Source organism: Cetorhinus maximus, chromosome 19 (assembly GCF_964194155.1).
Source record: "Cetorhinus maximus chromosome 19, sCetMax3.hap1.1, whole genome shotgun sequence".
NCBI lineage: Eukaryota > Metazoa > Chordata > Chondrichthyes > Lamniformes > Cetorhinidae > Cetorhinus > Cetorhinus maximus.
Window position 1 is genome coordinate 68,613,066 of NC_135897.1, and position 23,351 is coordinate 68,636,416.

General features: G+C 42.6%; 1 protein-coding gene across 6 annotated transcripts in view; it reads right to left on the bottom strand.

Annotated features, from left to right (window-relative positions):
* The window catches only part of tnk2b (tyrosine kinase, non-receptor, 2b), a 249,597-nt gene that overhangs the window by 24,536 nt on the left and 201,710 nt on the right, over positions 1-23,351 (bottom strand). For 5 of the 6 annotated variants that reach the window (XM_078564023.1, XM_078564024.1, XM_078564025.1 and 2 more), the window contains 4 exons: positions 22,216-22,410; positions 18,398-18,489; positions 16,597-16,641; positions 4,850-6,303 (listed from right to left, as the gene is read on the bottom strand). In XM_078564023.1, coding sequence (XP_078420149.1) covers positions 4,850-6,303; positions 16,597-16,641; positions 18,398-18,489; positions 22,216-22,410 — 1,786 coding nt within the window. The remainder of the gene's footprint in view (positions 1-4,849; positions 6,304-16,596; positions 16,642-18,397; positions 18,490-22,215; positions 22,411-23,351) is intronic. The other variant, XM_078564022.1, reaches the window with a different exon arrangement.

Below are 23,351 nucleotides of genomic sequence, written 5' to 3' on the forward strand. Positions count from 1 at the left end.
TGCTGCAAATGGACACGGACTGCTTCAGTGTGCTTTCACTTCTTTGGAGATGATTTCCAATAGTTTGGAAGGTCATTTCTGCTATCTTGGAGTTTTTTGCTGTAAATCTGCTCTTCTTTCCTGCCGGCCTTCTCAGCAGCATGGGAGCTGCTGATGCAGCTCTACCTTGGGCCTCTGATGAGGAACAGAGCCAGCAACAGTAGCAGCAGTCCTCTCGCAACCATCTTCCACTTCACAGGACAGAGGGAACAAGAACAGAGCTCCAGCTCACAAGAGACGATACCCCCAACACAGAGTATAAAGGTGGAGAATTCATTTTCTGGACATGGCTGAGCACCAGTGCAACAAGAGGCTCGGGATCCCTGTCATGTGGTTTTCAGCCTCCTGGATGAAGCCCTCATTCCAAGTGAACCAGGTGGGTATGCATTGCCTGCCAGGGTTAAGGTCAACACTGCCCCGAGTTTCCAGAGATCTGCAGGAGAATTTATAGAATTTCACAATCTGCTGCCCAGAAGTGCACATCCCAAGTGACAGGCACCATGCTTGCACTTAACTGCTGATGAAGCCAGTTAGAATAAGGCGGCCCTGAGATTTTATGCTCTGGCTGAATTCCCACAAATACAGGAGGTCATAGCTTACACACATGGCAATTAAGGCACCCCCAGATTAACCGTCACTATTCACAAATTGGCAGGCATTCCACTCCAATAATATACAGCACCCACTGAAAGATCACTCATGGCTCTGCAAGCTACCCAGGGAGCTGTCATGATGCCTCATCTTGCACTGGTCAAGCATCCCACGATATTTCTACCTCCAAGTAGTGTCGGCAGATGGCTCCTTAAGAGTCGAGGGGCCGTCCTCTCAGGACTTGGCTAAGGAGCCATACCACTGATGCACAGGAAAGGTACAAACAAGCAAAACCACATGAGCACAAGTATGGTCGCTGAGTAAGCCATTGTATAAAGATACAATTCAGATGCCTGGACAGGTCTGGGGGCACTCTTTATGCACCGACAGGGGTCTCCAGAATGATAGTGATGTGCTGTACCTTGTATAACAGAACATAGCAGCAAAGACTTGAGCTGCAGGAGGAGGAATGTGATGACTGCTCTGTATCTTCAGACGTGGAGCCTGATATGGTGATGGCACCCATAACCCCTCATTAGTTGCTAGGGATGCCCAGGATGCCGATTCAGGCATGCCTCAGCTAATCTGAAGCAGTGCATCCATCTGGCACACCAATTCAGAAACCCACTATGCCCCCAAGCACAAAGGAGTCACACAATAAACATCCACTGCTCATTTTTTAACAAAGCTGAAGACCACTTAGCAGGGAACAATGGAGAGATTTGAAACAGAGTTTCTGGTTGATAAACATTGAACAGAAAAATGACAACATCACACATGCAATGTTAAACACCCAAGTGAATACCTTAATGCAAATCCTCTCTCTTGCTTTTCCTATGACTTCAATGTGGTGCAACACAAGTGGCTTCAGCAGAGCTAGAGGCAGGCTGCCCACTCCCCTGCTCTGACAACTGATGCTCTAGGCTAATGTCCTCTGGGATTTGGAGCCCATAAAAATCCTGCCAAAAACTGTCACATGCACCTGCGCATCATGACAGGAGCCAGCATGTGAGGCTCTGACTGAGGTATTGGAGGCAAAGGGCCAGGAAAGGAAGTGGTCTGAGACAGAGAGACACTTTGTGCCTTGTCTCCATCTTCCCCCTCATGATCCATTTGCACCTCCCTCCTAACCAACAGCAGGAGAGCACTTTGCTGCATTTCAGTGAAGCTCTGGCTAAATGGCCAAGGCAAGGCTTTCCTCCATCCTATTTGAGCCAGCAGACTAAGTGCTCAGGACATTGACGAGGACCAGCATGCACTCAGCCTGCTGCCCCTGTATTTCCATACAGGTGGCCACTCTTTCCACATTCAACCCGAATGCCTGATACATCATGGCATTCATGCTAGGGATGAACTCCTCCAAACTCTCTCTAATTGTGCTTGGTGCCTCTGGAAAGGCTGACAGAGCCTTACATTTTCCACTGTTGCTCCAAAATTGTCCCCTTCATCAACGGCCCTGGGTTCAGCAGCTATGTCCAGCTGAGTAGAACCTGGAGTGTCCTGCACCTTCCAATAGGGACTCTCAAATACTGTTCCTGTCTCCAACACTTGATCTTGCTCACTTGTGATGTGTCTTCATCATGTGACATCGCAACTACCTGTCTTGGTGGACCCAACGAGGTGTGCATATTTGAGCTGGTGGAGAGTGTGCTTGAGTCATGTGACAATGCATCCTCAGAGTGAGTGACCTCCTCTGAGGAGTCTTCATCCTCCTCTGTTACAAGCTGCTGAGGGATCCTAATGGGAGATGAAAGACATGAATCAGAACAGACAAGGTGAGAGGGTTCTAAGTCTTCATTGTGCAGATCATTTTTCACTGACATCAGCTCAACATGATTGAGTGTTGTCTGCCACATGGCTGTGTGATATTTAATTGTCATCATGTAGCTGGGAGAACTGTATCTCTCCATTGCTGAGGGCCAGGCATTCTGAGACCTGGCTTATCTTCAGCGCATCTGCAGATAGCAATATGGCGATGACTATAGGGCTGCCTCCAGTTCTCTGCTTCTCCCTGCTGTTCTGTGTTCTCTTCTCCTGCAAGGGGAATAATGAGTGTGAGAAGGGAATGTTTAAAGATTGAAGGACAACATTTGTAGAGGGTTGGGTATGACGTAGTAAGATGAGGGTGCGTGTCAGTGTTTGCTAATCAGATGTGGATGGGAGGAGGTGCCGTGAGAGAGGAAGGGTGCACCTGCAAAGTTTGTTAGTCCAAGAAGTGATGTGGAGAATGTTGGTGAGGCAGAGTGTAGAGGTTTGTAAGTTAAATGTGCTATGCCGTTCACTTTCCTGCTCTGATCGGGTCATTAAATCTTTTGCAGCGCTGTATCCAGGAGCAGGGCACCACACTCCTACAGCTGACCACCTCAACAGCTTGCAGACATCGTCCTACAATCAGCGTGGAAAAGGATCTCCTGGCAGGCCCCTACAGAATGCAGCATGATATCCAGGGACACAAATGAAAATTTTGGTGCAACCTTTGCATATTGACACTCCATCTCTCAAGTTGCAGGCTCTACTTTTACACTTCTAGAACACTCCATTCTGAACCTCGCAAGTTCCCTTTTCATAAGTCTGACACATAATACTGTGGGTCACCATCACATCCACCCACTCTAATTGGTCAGGAAAACTGGGAGGCAAATGCAATGCCATGGTCGAGTTATAAAGGTCTCTGACAAAAGCGCTGCTGAAATTTCTGGGTACCCATTGTGAAGCCAGCCTCCCCAGCTGCGAGTGGATCCGACAGTTAAAACTCACCCAACAGGTTCAGTTTAGCAGGTCATGGTGTGAAACACAGATTAACAAATTGCAGGTCAGTGACGATTAGAAGATGGATGACTATGGACATTATTCAGCTTAAGATCATCAGGTATTGCTACAACATAGCAAGCAAGGGGAGATGGCGGTGTAGTGGTAATGTCACTGGGCTAGTAATCCAGAGGCCCAGGCTAATGCTCTGTAGACATGCGTTCAAATCCCACTACAGCAGGTGATGGAATTTTAAATTCAACTAATATATCTGGAAGGTAAAGCTAGTCTCAGTAATGGTGACCATGAAAACTATCATTGATTGTAGTAAAAACCCATCTGGTTCACCAATGCCCTTTATGGAAGGGAATTTTCTATCTTTACCTGAGATTTTATGTGGCCCAGACAGCTGTGTTTTTTGGCAAGCCCACCCCCTAACTGATCCCCATAATACACTAAGTGGGTAAGTGTGGAAATCGACAGCCCACCCACCATATATGAGTAAACAATTAAAGGTCAATTAGACTTGTTAGCAAGCCAATTGACCTGAATAATATGCTGCCCACGCCAAAATACAGCAGGCGTGGACAGGTGGGTGGGAGTGGCTGGGCTGTTTGTTTTAAGGCCTAGATGAGAAAGGGTGGGAATGAAGGCAGCAACTCATTGGCATACTCATCGGGGACAATCTAACCCCCACGGTACCAACCCCCACTTCAATCACGTTGTCTGCTCGCCAAAACCCGGACCATCACCCCCCTCTCCCCTTTCCTTGGGTTCTCGGATCCCTCCCCACCCTAAAAGCCTGGGACTTTACCTTTCTGGGGCAGCCATGATCTTCTTCGTCCTCCTTTCTGCAGTCCTGGCAGTACCCACTAACTGAGCTCTGGCGCTTGCAGGACTACTGGAGCTGTCAGTCAATCAGATTGGAGACCTACTGGGCTGGGTGCTGGCATGAGCCTCCCCAATAACAGGCATTAAGTGGGCATTAATTGTACACTCAAGGACTTCAATTGGCCCAGTGGCAGACTGGCTGCCCGACGCCACTCCCACCACTGGTAAAACTGTGGTGGGGTCAGGAGTGGCCGGGCACATCGCCTGCTGGATTTTACACGTCCTTCACCTTCAAACCAGTTGGCGGGAGAGCGAATAATCAAGTTCAATGTTCCATTATACTAATATACTTTGTTAGCAAGTTTTTGGGCTTCAGGTCCAGGCCCTAAACAAGGGAGCCCCAACTTGAAAAGTGCATTTACATTAAACTGAGAGAAATCCATTTCTTAAATTAAGCGATTCAGGCTGAGGAAATCAACACAGGCTAAAATAAGGAAGATAAAAACAAATATAGTTTTGTTTTAGGTTTAAATCCATTCCATTCATTGTAGAACCATCTTGTACCAAAAACAATACTGATCTGCTTTAAGGGCTTATTCTGTTCAGCATTTCACCAGTAAATTTGCATTGTATTACTTACTATTTTAATTTTGTCCGAAGGTGTAATACTGTCTGCCTTGCCACTTGAAATCTCATAAGGCATTTTTTGCAGACTATGAGAACTTTTCATTGTTGCAACACAGAGCCCGGGATTACTATTGTTGGATGAAAAGTTAGCTTTATACTCAGGATGTTGCACTATAGGCCTCACCGTTGCTGTGGTCACAGTTTTTTTGGAACAGTGTTCATCCATACTCTCAGCCTCTTTGAAAAATTTTTCATATTTGTCCAGATAAGAAGGTCTTTCTGGGAGCAAATAATAATGGGTGTTGCTAACCTTCTTTCCATCTTTTACTATTGGCAGAATGCAAGGTCCCTTTGCATTGTCTTTTCCTTGTGCTTGAATGACTTTGGGTGAGGCATATTTTGGGTCAGAAGCAAAACTCTGAGTGGTGGGCATTAACTTGCTCGGAGATGTTGACAGGTACGCACCTACAGTTAATGTTGGTATTGAAGATGCAGTTGTCCTTTGTTGGGGAGAACTAACAGGAATTGCCTTAGGACTTGGAGTTCTTGATGATGGCTGGGACATTGGATCCCTGGGAGGAAGCTGTGGAGGCTTGTCCTCTTCACCTCCAGACGCAGGCGACATCTCACCAGACCATCGACCTAGCTCATTTCTCCTTAAAGGTCGAGGAGGAATGGGGATCCGTGGTGGAATCTGAGGTTTATCATCAGAAATAGTTGGAGATACGCTTGCTGACAAGATGGGACTTGGTGTGGAGGCTGGTGTTGAAATAATAGGGACATTAAGTCTTTTCATGCATTCTTGTTGAAGTTCCTCAAATATCTCAGCTGACTGAGAGAAGCTAGTCTGTTTCATGTGCCTGGGTGGTAGAAACAAATTATCCTCCACTTTGAACTTTCCTTTGCCATCTGTGTCATGTACAAATGCATGATTAGTTTCTCCTGCTTCTCTATTTCTTGGCAACTGAACAGTTCCATATTTTGATACTTCACCAATTAATACAGTATCTAAACTATTAATGGAGGAGACTTCAAAATCATCTTCATCCTGAGCAACATCGTCATAGGCTGGAGGTGGGGGCAGGGGTTTGGAATCCCAGTCAACAATAGGGACAGGATGCAGAGGCCTGGGCAAAGTTCTAGTTGGACTCTGTGGTGGTGTCTTGTCCAGTAGCGAATAAGAATCCAATACTAGCTTGGCCAGTGTAGGAATAGTGTTCTCCAGTACTGGGGATGGAGTCGGACTTATCTGTTCATCTCCAAAGTCAATCAGAGCCACCTCATTATTTGTAAGGCCTGAAGATTTACTCCAGTCTGATGGTTTCTCGCCCAACTTTGTGGCAAAAACACGAGCAGCGGGTTTGTTGAGCTTTAAAGACTTCATTGGGCCCTGTTTCTTCAGACTGAGCTTTTTTGGAGGTAACGAGACTGCAGCTTCCTCCTCAATCACAGGGTCATAGACAGGCTCTGAAATATGTGCAAGAACAGAATTATTTAACTCATAATTCAGAAATTAAATTATTTTAGAAAGGTCATGGCAGTCAGTCCCTTTTGAGCATTTATTTTGTGTAATATTTTTGCTATATGTAGTGGAGCCAAATTCATCAAGTTGTTTGATTTAGAATATTAAGAATATTTTTACTTTTAGCAAGGAAATTTACAACACATAAGGAGGCCATTAAGTCCATCCCTTTTGCGCCATTTTTGTTGATATACTCCAAAACTATTCCACTGTCTTGCTCTCTTCCCATAACCCTCTACCTTTCTCTTGCTTCAAATATTAATCAAATTTCCCTGGAAAAGATACAATGGCCTCTGCCTCAACCACTTACTTTTACAAAGTATCCATGCTTCAACAGCCTGTTGCATTAAGAATTTTTCCCTACAATTTTAAATTGACACTCATCACATACCAGAGGAAATAGCCTTTCCCTATTACCTTAATTCCTAATTTTACAAAACTCCATGAAATCTTCTCTTGGTTATTTCTGCTTCAGTGGCAATAATCCCAGTATCTCAGGTGTCTCCTCATAAACTACTACTTCCCACTATTGATATTTTCCTGGCAAATCTACCTTGTACATTCTCTATGGCTGCAAACTACATGCCACACTCGTTGGTCTAACAATGCTTTGCACAGCTTTTTTTTAAACTTTTATATTCATGTACTTTATGTCCCCTATTTATAAAATCCAAATGTTGGTGATCTTTTGTTATGACTTTATCTACCTGCATTTGCAACGATTTGTGGATTTGAAACCCCGGCTCTCTGTTCATTCACACCCTTCAGCATCTTCCAATTGAAGATGCATTCCCATCCAATTTATCTGCCTATGTCTTCCTGAAGTTAAATACTCAATTAACACTACAATTTGATGCACAGCTATGACTAAGTTATACGCAGAACCATGAGTAGAAGATGGAGGATAGTATTCATGTGACACCTGGAGTGTTGTCCATCATAAATGTACTGATTTAGTGGCCTTTTGTCTGCATTGTTATTTTTGTTTTTATTTTTTAGAAGGAACAAGCATCCTTATTTCTTTAAGCCCTCAGAATATCCTAAAATGTTTCATAGTTAAAGAATTACTTTTGAACTGCAGTCACTATTATTATGTAGGCAAACACAGCAATCAATTTGCATGCACAAGGTCCCATAACAAAAGATAAGGGAGTTCTGAAGAAGGGTCACACGACTCAAAACGTCAACTCTTTTTCTCTCCACAGATGCTATTAGACCTGCTGAGTTTTTACAGTTTTTCCTGTTTTTCTTTAAAGGACCATTTAATCTGTTTTTGGTGATGCTGGTTGAGGGATAAAAGTTGGCCATAACATCGGGAGAATTCACCTGCTCATCGTCAAATAGGTCAATTTAACCAGGCAGAGGAGTCTTTGCTTTAGCTTCTCATCTGAAAGACAGTACTGCACCTTCAACAATACAGCATGTCCATGGTACTGTACTGAAAGATCTGCCTAGATTGTATATTCAAGATCTGAACTGCAGCCTGAAGCCACAATCTTTTGGCACAAAGACAGCAGTGCTACTAAGCCCATCTGACAGTTAACATTTTTACATTTTTAAATTAAGTTTAAATTAAATTAACTTCATGGCAAGATCTTGTGGGTTAACATCATTGAATAATAAAATAAAAACATTTGCCCTATGATACATGAAACTGATAAATGTGAATAGTGTAGATGGCTTTTAGCATTTCCAGACTGTATTCGGCAAGTAGACTTGTTGAGTTGGGCCCTGGTAAGTGACAAAAAATAATGCAGTTTCCAGGTAAGACTAGGAAAGAGGACCTGTTTGGGGATTATCAGGAACTAGGAACTAAATTAAAGAACAGGTCCTCAAGGGTTATAATCTCCGGATTACTACCCGAGCCACGTGCAAATTGGCATAGGGACGCGAGAATAAGGGAAGTAAACACGTGGCTAAAGGAGTGGTGCGGGAAAGAGGGGTTCCATTTTGTGGGGCACTGGCATCAGTATTGGAACAGGAGGGATCTGTACCGTTGGGACAGTCTCCACCTGAACCAATCTGGGACCAATGTTCTAGCCAAAAGGGTAAATAGGGTGGTCAACAGGACTTTAAACTAGAAAGTTGGGGGGGAGGGAGGGAAGGGTAAAACTCCAAGAAGCATGACTAATGGGAAACAAAGCTGCAGGTTAGCATGTGGGGGGTTGGATTCAACTTCGTGGAAAATTATGATAAAACTGAAAAGAAAGGAGAGCCCAGGAGAGGCTACTAAAGTCTCCAGAACACAAAATAGGACAGAATGTTTAGAAAGGGCTAGGAATCTAACTTCAAGCACATCAGATAAAGGGATGACAATGAGAAAGGGGACGGGAAATACAGGACTGAAGGTGTTGTATCTGAATGCATGCAGTATACGAAATAGCGTAAATGAGCTTGTGGCGCAGATTGAAATTGGCAGGTATGATGTGGTGGGCATCACGGAGACATGGCTGCAAGGGGATCAGGACTGGGCGATAAATATCCAAGGATATACATCCTATCGAAAAGACAGGCAGGTTGGCAGAGGGGGTGGGGTTGCTTTGTTAGTAAGAAATGAAATTAAATCGATAGCAAGAAATGTTGTCGGGTCAGATGATGTAGAATATGTGTGGGTAAAGTTGAGGAACCGCAAAGGTAAAAAAACCATAATGGGAGTTATGTACAGGCCTCCGAACAGTTGTCAGGATGTGGGGCACAAGATACACCAGGAGATAGAAAAGGTGTGTAAGAAAGGCAAGGTTACAGTGATCACGGGGGATTTCAATATGCAGGTAGACTGGGAAAATCAGGTCGGTAGTGGATCCCAAGAAAAGGAATTTATGGAATGTCTACGAGATGGCTTTTTGGAGCAGCTTGTAGTGGAGCCCACTAGCGAACAGGCAATTCTAGATTTAGTGATGTGTAATGAGGCAGATTTGATAAGGGAGCTTAAGGTGAAGGAACCCTTAGGAGGAAGTGTCCATAATATGATAGAATTTACCCTGCAATTTGAGAGGAAAAAGCTGGAATCAGATGTAACGGTATTACAGTTGAATAAAGGCAACTACAGAGGCATGATGGAGGAGCTGGCCAGAATTGACTGGGAGATGAGCTTAGCAGGAAAGACAGTGGAACATCAATGGCAGGAGTTTCTGGGAGTAATTTTGGAGACACAGCAAAAATTCATCCCTAGGAAGAAGAAGCATACTAAAGGGAGGACGAGGCAACCATGGCTGGCAAGGGAAGTCAGGGACAGCATAAAAGCTAAAGAGAAAGCATACAACGCGGCGAAGAGCAGTGGGAAACTTACAAAGACCAACAGAGGGCAACTAAAAAAGAAATAAGGAGGGAGAAGATTAAATATGAGGGTAAACTAGCCAGTAATATAAAAGATGATTGCAAGAGTTTTTTTTAGATATATCAAGGGTAAGAGGGAGGCAAAAGTGGACATTGGGCCACTGGAAAATGACGCTGGAGAAGTGGTAGTGGGGAACAAAGAAATGGCGGAGGAACTGAATAGGTACTTTGCGTCAGTCTTCACAGTTGAAGACAGAGTGACATCCCCAAAGTTCAAGAGAGTCGGGGGGCAGAGGTGAGTATGGTGGCCATTACCAAGGAGAAGGTGCTAGGAAAACTGAAAGGTCTGAAGGTGGATAAATCACCTGGACCAGATGGATTACACCCCAGATTTTTGAAGGAGATAGCTGAAGAGATATTGGAGGCGTTAGTTGTGATCTTTCAGGAATCACTGGAGTCAGGGAGGGTCCCAGAGGACTGGAAAATCGCTAATGTAACCCCCCTGTTTAAGAAGGGAGTGAGACAAAAGACGGCAAATTACAGGCCGATTAGCCTGACTTAGGTCGTTGGTAAGATTTTAGAGTCCATTGTTAAGGATGAGATTTCAGAATACTTGGAATTGCATGGTAAAATCGGGCAAAGTCAGCATGGTTTCATCAAGGGGAGGTCATGCCTGTCAAATCTGTTAGAATTCTTTGAGGAGGTAACGAGTAGGTTAGACAAAGGAGAGCCAATGGATGTTATCTACTTGGACTTCCAGAAGGTCTTTGACAAGGTGCCGCACAGGAGGCTGCTCAGTAAGATAAGAGCCCATGGTGTTAGAGGCAAGTTATTAGCATGGATAGAAGATCGGCTGTCTGGCAGGAGACAGAGAGTGGGGATAAGGGGGTCCTTCTCAGTATGGCTGCCGGTGACTAGTGGAGTTCCGCAGGGGTCAGTGTCGGGACCACAACTTTTCACTTTATACATTAATGATCTAGATGAAGGAACTGAGGGCATCCTGGCTAAGTTTGCAGATGATACAAAGGTAGGTAGAGGGACATGTAGTATTGAGGAGGCGGGGAGGCTGCAGAAGGATTTGGACAGGTTAGGAGAATGGGCAAAGAAGTGGCAGATGGAAATACAATGTGGGGAAGTGTGAGATCATGCACTTTGGTAGGAAGAATAGAGGCATGGACTATTTTCTAAATGGGGAGAGAATTCAGAAATCTGGAGTGCAAAGGGACTTGGGAGTCCTAGTCCAGGATTCTCTTAAGGTTAACTTGCAGGTTGAGTCGGTAGTTAGGAAGGCAAATGCAATATTGGCATTTACTTCAAGAGGACTAGAATATAAAAGCAGGGATGTGCTGCTGAGGCTTTATAGGGCTCTGGTCAGACCACATTTAGAATATTGTGAGCAATTTTGGGCCCCGTATCTCAGGAAGGATGTGCTGGCCCTGGAGAGGGTCCAGAGGAAGTTCACGAGAATGATCCCAGGAATGAAAGGCTTAACATATGAGGAACGTTTGAGGACTCTGGGTCTGTACTCAATGGAGTTTAGAAGGATGAGGGGGGGATCTGATTGAAACTTACAGAATACTGAAAGGCCTGGATAGAGTGGACGATTCCATTAGTAGGAGAGACTAGGACCCGAGGGCACAGCCTCAGAGTAAAGGGAAGACCTTTTAGAACAGAGATGAGGAGAAACTTCTTTAGCCAGAGAGTGGTGAATCTATGGAATTCATTGCCACAGAAGGCTGTGGAGGCCAGGTCATTGAGTTTATTTAAGACAGAGATAGATAGGTTCTTGTTTGGTAAGGGGATCAAAGGTTACGGGGAGAAGGCGGGAGAATGGGATTGAGAAACTTAGCAGCCATGATTGAATGGCAGAGCAGACTCGATGGGCCGATTGGCCTAATTTCTGCTCCTATGTCTTCTGGTCTTATGGTCTAAATTTGTACTTAGCATATTTTACTGTGATGTGTTACGAATCATGTGAAACCTCAGCTCATTTAACTTCAACTTTTCAGCTAGTAGACATTAGTTGCCAGTTACTAAACTGATGACTAATATCAGTTTAGTTATTGCAGCGCTGGAAATTGTTTTCTGCAGAACAGATTAAATGACTATTGTAATGTAGCTTACCATCTCTGTACAGGCTGATAAAAGATAAGCTGATGTATGAACTTATCCATAGTTATGTGACTCTCTTAGAGCCAGCTGAATTGGTGACATAGGACAAGATTATACACCCATGCCCCACCCCAGCTGTATGTTTGAAGGTGGGTGGGCTTGTAAAATTCTCGCCACCTACCCACTCGCCCCTGACCTGTTTCCCATTTTAAGGGGAGCAGTGGAGGTGTTGGTCAGCCTGCCCTCCTCCAAGCCAATTGTGGCCTTTGTGGCCAATTAAGGAGTTAGGGGGCCTCCTTTAGGGGGCCTTCTTTGGGAGATCCCTATGCCTTTCGGAGGCACTCCCCAAAGATCCCTTTAACCCTCCCACACCACCCCCCACTAAACCCCCCACACCCACAACCCCCCTTCCCATCCACCCACCCCAACTCACTCTCAAACCCAGCACCCCTCCTCCTTCTCACTGGGGTATGCCAGCCTAGCCCCAGTGATACCCAGAACTTACGTGAAGTTCGGCCTCCACCAGCTCCTCCTCTTCGGGGACAGCCCTGTGGTTCTAGCAGTGGACAATGCTCGAACTTGGCACTGCTGGGGCTACAGAGCTGCTGGCCAATTGGATTGGTTGGCAATTCTCTAAAATGGACTTCCTCCCCAGATTGGGGTGGAAGCTATGCCCAAACCAAGTGTGAAATGGCTGGTCAACCAGCTTTTTCATGGGCAGGCTCCTGACCGACTTTTCAGCCAGCGGTGCGGGGAACACAGCACCCTGTAAAATCCAGCCCATAATCAAAACTGTTGATATTTTGGACCAGAAATTACAAGATTGACACAAAATTTACTCCTAAGGAGAGGACTGTTTATATTCATTTGTTCTAACTTATTTAAAGAAAAATGTAAAAATTGAAACCATTCCAAGCTCAGTGTAACAACCCGTTGAATATTAAACTCTACTAAAAGCAGAAGAAATCAATCTAATTGGGGAATAGCTGAAAAAAATTGTTTTCGCTCTTGTAGTCAAACAATTCATGTTTCAGTGTCTTTATCTTGTCTTCATTGGTCTGCATCTTAAAGCAAATACCAAATGCTGCCACATTGTCACAGTGGATTGCCAGATAGAGAAACTGCAATGGTCGTCATTGTAGAGTGCAGCGACATGTAAATGGTGTATGATATGAGCAGAGATACTGTGAGTGACTACAAATTAAATGGTCTTTAAATTGTGAAAAGGTGGAGGGTCAGTTTTCTTTTAAAGACACAAGAAAAAGCATGCACTTATAAAGCATGCAGGTAATGGCAAAGTGATGGTTAATAGAACTGAAAAACCAGAAAACCTGCACAGACGTTTCCTACAATCGAGACACTCAAGAACTATTTGGGATTACAAGTTCACAACATAGACACAGAAATGGAATGAAAGCCTGAACCTTCAAATACCAGAGGTGAAAACCCTGAGTTTAACTTCTGGTTAGATGTCACATGTAGAAATAAGCAGAATCAAGTTCTTGAGGCATTTCTGATTTCCATCCAATTCAAACAGCTACTATTTCGCACCTTAAGCCGCCTTTCACTCTTCCAGTCAAGAATGTCCAAAGATTTGCTAAAGCTTGTTAGAGAAGTGCTGTAGACAACTGTTGGAAACTTGATTCTATCAAAGGATTATGTACTTCAACACAGGCCGTTATGGTGGAACTGACAACGTGTGGGGAAAAATAGATTTTTGGTATTGAAGGATGCATTATACTTCTGTTATAAAAAATGAGTGCGCATATTACATTTGGACACAGTATCAACCCATCAAGGTCAGGGGTAGATACTGTGACGCACAACATCAGAAGCACGTGCCATTCTGATTAAGACTGCCAAATCAAGGGAAAATTTACGTTGTGAGCTTCTGTCCAATGGGTTAAAACTTGTCAAATTTATTTTATGCAGGGCCCTTGCAGCTGGCAGACAGAGGATACTTTTATCTCAACAGTTCAAGCTGAATTTTAGCTTACATTGCTAAGGTGAAAGGCTAGTGTCTAACTCACAGGCCTACACAATCCATAATCAATAATTTTTGCATTATATGTAACTGACGCTGAGTCTGGGTTCCGCCAAGGTCACTCAGCTTGACCTCATTACAGCTTTGGTTCAAACGTGACAAAAGAGCTGAATTCCAGAGGTGAGGCGAAAGTGACTACCCTTGACATCAAGGCAACATTTGACTGAGTGTGGCATCAAGGAGCCCTAGCAAAACTGGAGCCAAAGGGAATTAGGGGGGAAACTCTCTGCTGGTTGGAGTCATACCTAGTACAAAAGGAAGGTGGTTGTGGTTGTTGGAGGTCAACCATCTCAGTTCCAGGGTATCACTGCAGGAGTTCCTCAGGATAGTGACCTAGGCCCAACCATCTTCATCTGCTTCATCAATTACCTTCCTTCCATCATAAGATCAGAAGTGGTGATGTTTGCTGATGATTGCACAATGTTCAGCACCATTTGAGACTTCTCAGATACTGAAGCAGTCCATGTCCAAATGCAGCAAGATCTGGACAATATCCAGGTTTGGGCTGACAAGTGGCAAGTAACACAAGTGCCAGGCAATGACCATCTCCAACAAGGGAGAGTTTAACCATCGCCCCTTGACATACACTGAATCCTCCACTGTCAACATCCTGGGGGCTACCATTGACTAGTAACTGAACTGGACTAGCCATATAAATACTGTGGCTACAGGAGCAGGTCAGAGGCTAGGAATCTTGCAGCAAGTAACTCACCTCCTGACTCCCCAAAACCTGTCCACCAACTATAAGGCACAAGTCAGAAGTGTGATGGAATACTCTCCACTTGCCTAGATGAGTGCAGTTCCAACAATATTCAAGAAGCTTGACAACATCCAGGACAAAGCAATCCACTTGATTGGCACCCTTTCCACAAAAATTCACTCCCTCCACCACCAACTAACAATGGCAGCCGTGTGTACCATCTTATAACTTGCAATACAGAAACTCACCAATGCTCCATAGACATCACCTTCCAAACCCACAACCGCTACCATTTAGAAGGACAAGGCCAGCAGGTACATGGGAGTATCACCGCCTGGAAGTTCCCATCCAAGCCATTCACCATCCTGAGTTGGAAATGTTTTGTCATTTCTTCAATGTCACTGGGTCAAAATCCTGGAAATCCCTCTCTAACAGCACTCTCGGTACACCTACACCACAGGGACTGCAGCAGTTCAAGACGACAGCTCACCACCACCTTCTCCAGGACAATAGAGATGGGTAATAAATGCTGGCCTAGCCCATGTCGCCCACAGCCCATAAATTAATTTTAAAAAACATACTTTATACATTTGTTGTGTATTCAGTGTTGTTCAATAGGTCTCATGAAGGTTTATTTTATGGTTAAATCAAGTTTGAGAAGAACTTCTCAAGAATTTTTCTTAAATTGGTCTCAAGCTTTATTTTGCCTCTCCTAAGCACTGCATGATTAGATTGATGAGTGAGCAGTGAACATGGTTGCATCATGTCTCAGTGGATTAGGCTTAATGGATTGGATGCTCTCTCTCCCCACTCTTCCTTATATGTTCAGATAATTATAATAAAGAGAGAACTTGCATTTATATCATGCCTTTCACACCCTCAGGAGGTCCCACCATTTCAGTTAATGAATTTCATTTCAGTTGTAGACATTAGTATTCCATAGGTAAACAGAGCAGTGAACTTCTGCACAATAAGGTCACTAAAAGAGAAATGATGGTGGTGCCACTGGTTATGTTGTCCAGGACATCAAGAGAGCTTCACTACTCTTGTTCAAATAGTGCTCTACTCTTCCTCTAATTGTTCCACGGGGATCTCTTGTGTTTACCTGACCAGGCAAACAGGGTCTTGGTTGAAACATCTCATTTGAAAGAAAGGAGACAACGTAGCAGTTGCTGCAATGGTGTGTCAGCCTAAATTATGTGTTCAAGTCTTGGAGTAGGGCATGAAATCACCACCCGACTCAGACATAAGAGAGGAACCACTAAGCAAAGCTGGCACAATTAATATAGTATAAAGGAAAAGCCACGCTTCTGTCAGTAACTTTAGTGGTATCTGGCATGGTTCTTGCATTATACTCTTAATTCATGACTTCAGGCTATCTACTATCTATCCTATACACTATTCTATTATCAGTGGTAGAGCTGTAACTAACAGTACTTTACCAAATTGTTGTATTAATCAAAACTGCCCTCTCCAGATACGGTCTAAGTTTCCATAACGGTTCTGGACAGCATTTTCCTCAGTTACAGGAAACACAAGAATTTCATACATTATGTATTAAAAAATCTATAGTAAAACAGAGTGTGACAACAGGTAAGAATATGAGGTGCATGGGCAAAACAGAAATGAAAAACAAACATTAATAATATACAAAGATTTAACAGCATTGTGTTATCCCAACAAAGCCAGAGTATGTTTCACAACGCAGAACTCCTGGGCCTAGTTTGACAGTAGTGATTGCCAAAGGATTTCTAAAACACTTTTGGCAGTTGAGTTTAAATATTAATGGAATATAGTAGAATAGACATGAAAGAGAATCACTTCTTCACTAATCTCTGTCTATACAAGTGATCCATTAAATTTCTCACATTTACAACACAATGCAATTGCCAGATTGAATTCAAGCATAATTTAATGATAAACGAGTTCAACAGTATTGACTGTTCAACAGTGTCTCAATCTCAGTTCTGTGCAGATCTCACATAACACAGCAAACCCATGCCTCAAGTATGCTGGTACATCACAAAATACCTTTGAAAAGAGGGGCTAAAATGGAACAGAGTGGGCAGGAACACCTTTTAAACTGGAGAAAACGCCGTAACTTACTCTTGCCAAAGACGGTTGGTTGGGGAGGACGTGGAGGAGGCTCCTCTGCAAATTTTTAAAAGAGGCAGCACAGGAAGAAAAGGCCAAAATCATTAGCACAATCACAACACAGTGCACCAATAGACAATGTGCATAGCACCATTTAAACCTTAAAGAGCCATCTACTGGACATTTATTGAGAAAGAGTTGGCAGTAACCTGCACAGTGTGATCTTTTTCAATACTAGATTCCCAGTTCAAGGGCTGTAAGTTCAGATTTCAACTGTACCTGCATTTTTACCTTTATTAAACTTGCTTGTCCCAACTGGATAGCAGTTTTTGGGTAAGGTATCTTCTGCACACTGCTCCTTCAGGGGCAGAAACACGTGTCCCACCAGTCACAGAAATATATGACTCCAATCTCTTTGGCTATTTGATCTAAAAATACAATCCCCAAACACACACACATGTGGCAGATAATGGATTCTAAATAGATTAATAAAGCAGCAGGTTTAGACCTCCCCACACCTCACCTTGCAACTCTATTTACTAGTTCACTTTCTGCACCCATTACTCTTCTGAGCTTAGTCATCTTATAGGCAGATCACAGAGAGTGCTACCTTATGTAAACAAGTTATCTTATGTGAGTGGGAAAGGGGGCCTGACCTCATATGTTCAACTCATACAAACTTTCCAAGCAGCAGTGTTGGTATTGCTGGTTATGGAAAAGTTCAATTTGTCATTAATTTACAGGCAATATGACATCCATCTAATGGCCACCAATTTGGTTCTCATGAACTACATTAAGTGTAATCTGTCAGTTTTCTCAAAGTTATGTGCACATTTTAAGGTTAATGACAGTGTTTCACTCAAACAACAACAAAATCTAATTTAGGGAGATTTAAAATTAGACACACTAACTTTCAAAAGAAATCAGGTAAATGTCAAGTAATCCTATATTTCAATATTTGTTTCTAACTTTGTAAAAACATATGTATAATGCAATTACATCCACAGTAGCAATAAAAAATTGTTCACTAATATTATTGCATAAAATTATTTTTGACGGCTAACAAATTATTAATTTCTACATGATTGTTAATTTTTTTTTTACAGTAGTAGGAGAGTATAGGAATAGTACTGTCATTGCAAGTACTCTTACCTCTCCATTGATTTAAGTAAATAAGTCCAAAGAGTGTTGTATTCTACTGGAAACTTTATTTATCTATTTCTTCAGTATCAACACCATTTCAGTTCTGCAAACTTAATAGGGATACAGTGAACTGATTTTAGATATGAGCCTATTAGTGAGCAATTCCAGCTATTCTTCTTGATCTTAGAGATTTCCAACACTATAGATTTTGCTCTTTGTCGTAGGTTTCTCAATATTAGATTTTTAAAAATACCTTCCAATCCTGTAGCATATCAAAGCTTAAGAACTTCAGTACCATTTGAGCACACAGCAAGAGCCATCATTTCACAGTGTATGTTCAACAGGCTCTCAAAGTGTGTGATCACTAATATACAAAGTTGGCACAATAAAAATGTCTGAATGGAAAGGCAGGATAGGGCTACTACACTTTTTCATGTAATGTTTCCAACATTGCACTGATAAAAGGTGTAACCTTAACTCTACTGAGCTAAGGCTCACATTGGCAAATTTTCATTAAGTGTATTAGATGTAGATAGATGTTTGTATTTATTAGGGTACAGATCCTATTGTAGATTGAAATAATGAAAATGTAACAGAACCAGATAAAGCAGAGAAAGCAAAAGTTGCATAAAGCACGAGATTGAGATTTTTCTTGACTTTGAGTTCTTACTTTTTGATCTTCCTGGTAGTTGGGTGGGCCTGGTCGCTTTCATATCAAGTCCAAGGACATCCGGAGGATCCATGGGATTGCCCAGGTACAGTCTGTGAGAAGACAAACCAACCACCATAAAATGTGGATGGTTGATAACACGTTGGGAATCAAAACAGCTTTGTATTGACTTACAATGTAACAAAGCATCAATTGGGTAAGAAGTGGACATTTGTATGGCTCCAGATATTAGGAATATACTTATTCCTTTTATAATTGCTATTCTTGTTGAGGTCCAACGTTATCTCTAGGTAGATGAAGTCAGCAACTTATAATTTCAGTATTAATAAGCAACTGCTGTAAGGTTTTCACAGTATTTATCTAGCTGGGGCATGTTTAAGTGCAACTGATCTAAGATTGCTGTTACAAAAAAGGTCAATATGGAGAATTGTCTCTACAAGGTAATAAAGGGGAGCAGCACAAAATAGAAACACAGGAATGTATAGGATTGAAAAGGACCATCATCATCCAACTGGCTGATCTGAATGTCTAGGAAATAGGATATCCAGCATTATAATGCTTGGGTTTTTCCTATTTTTTTTAAAAACTGAAACGAAAAAAACAGTACTTAAGAAGTTAGAGCTGGCTCTTTCAGCAGCCAAGCCAATCAATAATTCCTATGTCTGGCTAGTAAAGGGAGAGTGTGGATGGAGTTTCTGTGTACTCGGGCCAACAGAGAAGACAAGCACATCATGGAGGCTCTTCTGTTGAGTCATGTACACCAAAGACTTGAAAGAATTTAGTGGAAAACCGGTTTTGCCATCCACTAAAAAGGACTTTCAAGCGATGGTTGAAAAGAATAGTTTTCCCAATATATAATTGGACGAATGTTCTACTTCTCCAGGGCTGAATGCTGGATAAGCAATCTTATAATATAGCAACAGTGGAGGAGTTGAGAAAGGTGTCTAAAGCTGCTCACTATTCCAGGATCATCCTAGAATGCAAAGCTTCATTTCTCTACTGCAAACTGTCTTCTTAAACCCCTCTCCCCTGTCTCCACCACCCTTACCTGCAATATTAAGTATGAAGAACTCATGAACTACTTTGTCACTAAGATTAAGACCATCCAATCAGTTGCTTCTGCCATGTCCTTCCTTTGCGCTATCCCACTTAGCCAAACTTTCGCTAAATCTCCCTCTATCCTAGTCCTGAACTAGCTTTCTCTCCTAACCCCCTCATGCCCTTCAGAGCTCATCTTGTCCGTCCAATCCACATTCTGCTCCCTCAGCAGCTATTCCCACTAAACTGTTAACCACCCAATTTACCCTCCTAATCCTCATGCTAGCTGATATTGTTAATAGTTCTCTTTTCAAGTGTTGTCCTTCTCTTCTTTAAATCTGCTGTCAGCAACCTCTCCTCAAAAGAAATCCTTGGCCCAACCAACTTTGCAAACTTGCCCCATCTTCAACCTCACTTTCCTCTTCAAAGTCCTTGAATCTGTTCCCATCTTACCTGGACTTCCATATTTGAATCTTTCTAATCAGATTTTCATCCTTGCCACAGTACCAAAACAACTCATATCAAAGTCACAAACCACATCCTATGTGACTGTGACAAAAATAGATTTTCCCTCCTCATTCTTCTTGAGCAGTCTGCAGCTTTTGACATGGTTAATCACACCATCCTCCTCCAAATCCTTTCCACTATCATCCAACTGTGTGGAACTGCTCTCATCTGGTGCCATTATTATCGATCTAACTGTATCGAGAGTATTACTTGCAATGGCTTCTCTTCCTATACCCTCGCTGTTACCTTTCGTGCTCACCCAACGATCTATCCTTGGTCCCTTCGTATTTCTCATCTATATGCAGCCCTTCAGCGACATCATCTGAAAACACAGCATTAGTTTTCACATGTAAGCTGCGACACCCAGCTCTACTTCACCACCACCTTTCTCGACTCCTCCGCTGTTGCTATATTATTAGACTGCTTATCCAGCATCCAGTACTAGATAAGTAGAACATTAATCTAATTATACATCGGGAAAACTATTGTTTTCAACCCCCCACTTCAAACACCTATTCCCTAGCTACTGATTTCATCCCTCTTCCTGACAAAAGTTAGAGATTAAACCAATCTCTTTGCAACCTTGATGTCTTATTTAACCCTGAGCTGAGCTTCTGAGCAGATATTCGCACCATTGCTAAGACCTCCTATTTCCATCAACTTCACACCTGTATGAGCTCATCTGCTACTGAAAGACTCATTTATGCCTTTATTAGTTCTAGATGTGATTATTCCAATGTGCTCCTGGCTAGTAGCCCAAAGTCTACCCTCCATAAACTTGAGGTCATCAATAATTCTGCTGTCCTTGTCTTAACTCCCACCAAGTCCCATTCCCCTATCACCCCCACTCGCTGACCCAAACTGCTCCCAGTCAAGCAATGTCTCAATTTTAAAACTTTCGCCCCTGTTTTCAAATCTCTCCATGGTCTCGCCCCTCACCACCTAGCCATCCCTGTAATCTCCTCCAGCCTCACAACCCTCCAGGATATCAGAGCTCATCTAATTCTGGGGTCCTCGATTTTTATTGCTCCGCCATTGAAGGCCGTACCTTTAGTTGCCTAGGCCCCAAGCACTGGATTTCCCTCCCTACATCTCTCTGCCTCTCTGCTTTCCTCCTTGAAGACACTCCTTAAAACCTACCTTTTTGACTAAGCTTTTGGTCAGCTGACCTGACATCTCCTTATGTGGCTCAGTGTCATACTTTGTTTTCTAATGCTCCTGCAAAGCACCTTGGGAAATTTTATTTCATTAAAGGCCCTATATAAGTTGCTGTTGTTATTGTCTAAACAATCAGCTTACCACTGGGACATGCATGTAAAATATTAACTCCAAAAACACAAGACACACATTTTACGAGAGAAACTCTAGAAAATCAGTTCAAAAAGCACAAATTTATACTGAAGCTGACTAAGAATCTTCAATCATCCACAGTATAAAAATCCAATTTCTGAATATGAAGTCAATCATTGTCCAATATGCAATCCAACCCCACTCTGTGTATGATTGTGTTGCACTCAATTTATCTGAGATCACTGCACTTCTCCCCCCACCCCCCCCACACATACACAGGAACTCAGGATTCTAACATATATTTTGATTTTCTGACACAATTAATAAGATAGTTATGGAAAGATTTTAGTGTTTTACAATTTCATTTTGAAGTTAATAATGGTAGGTGTAATGATTGGCGACGAGGAAATATCTTGATAAATTTATTATTTGTCTGCAATGGTCGGGGGGGCACTATGAGTAACTTCCCTGTAGGGGAAGACAGGGAATTTAACAACACAGTTTCTGATCATTAACAAAACTGGAAGCACACATGTACGTATTTGTGAAGACAGGATGTCACTTGGTTATTAAATGCCCCTGGTCAAGTCGCTTGCTGAAACTCACTGTCCAAGTTCATACATGAAACCTCATGGGCAAAATACCAGGCGCTGTCAACACCATAACTCAGTATTTTTTTTCTCTAAGGCAGTGACTAGAGTGGGAGGCAGAAACAAGGAACAGGTAGTACGTAGTGTTATAAATGCAAGTTGTTGTTGTAAAGGCAATGAGGCAGGTCAGCAAATTAATGTTCAAGTATGGATTGTGTAAAACAAACAATTACTCTCCAAATATGGAGTATGTTTCATATGTCTGTAGAAACAGCCCTTCTCCATAGAAATTAATGTGGAAGAAAAACTGGCTTTAAGTATATCTATACTTAAACTGGTCTGCAGTTCAGTGGGGTAAGGTATATTCCAGCATATATGCAAACTCCTACATACTCATCTATTTTGTCAGGAAAGCCCCAGCAGTGCTCAAGTTTGGTGTCTCCATGCCCCGTGTGAATAAAGCTGTTCTTGAGAGGATGGCTGATGTCATGGGCTGAAAGGCCTGCGACGGATGTCACTGTGTTTCGTGGGAACTGTCCCACCTTCAGTGTGCGCTTGTTTTGACCTCTCCACCAATAATTTTCAGCCCTGCAAAAAGGGAGGTAAAAACGCTTATTAAAATTCTAAAATTCTACGACTCAGATATGACAGCTATTTAGGCAGAAAGTGAGCAGCCTATTTTGTTAGTAGCCTTATCTTTATAAAAGTTCAACCTAATTAGCATATATCTTCATGCATTCTCTTTGTTAGCAATAGCAAATACACTCCCCACATTTCAAGAGTGGGAAAAGTATATTTGTGTTTATGTATACCAGAATTGGTGGCCATTGGTACTGAGCTAAAATATTTGTTTTACTATGAGAAAACACACCCTCCAAAATTCACATTAATTGAGGTGATGGGTTTTGAGATATTGATAAATGTGGAAATATTCATGTTACAGTGCACACCTCACACTCCAACAGGTTGTCTTTTGTAAAAATTAAGTGTGGCTTACAAAATGTTGTAATAGGAACAGAAATGTCCATTAAAATTCTCTTATCCTCAATATGCAGTTAGTTATTTGGTAGTTGGGTGCTGAAATTGACAGGATTTTCATTAGAACATTGAAAACTCTACAGCACAGAAGGAGGCTATTTGGCCCAGTGTGTCATGCCGGCTGTAAAAGTTATCCACCCTTAACCTACCTTTCAGCTCTTGACCCATAGCCCTGCAGATTACAGAATTTCAAGTGCACATGCCATTTTTTTAAATGCAATGATAGTTTCTACCTCGGCCACCCTTGCAGTCAGTGAGTTCTAGACACTATGTTCTGGGTGAAAATACATTACTCAACTCTCCTCTAACCTTTTATTCTTTCATGAGATGTGGGCCTCACCAGCATTTGTTACCCATCCCTAATTGCCCTTGAACTGAGTGGCTTGATAGGCCATTTCAAAGGGCAGTTAAGAGTCAAGCACATTACTCTGGATCTGAGGTCACATGCAGGCCAGGCCATGTAAGGATGGCAGATTTCCTTCCCTAAAGGA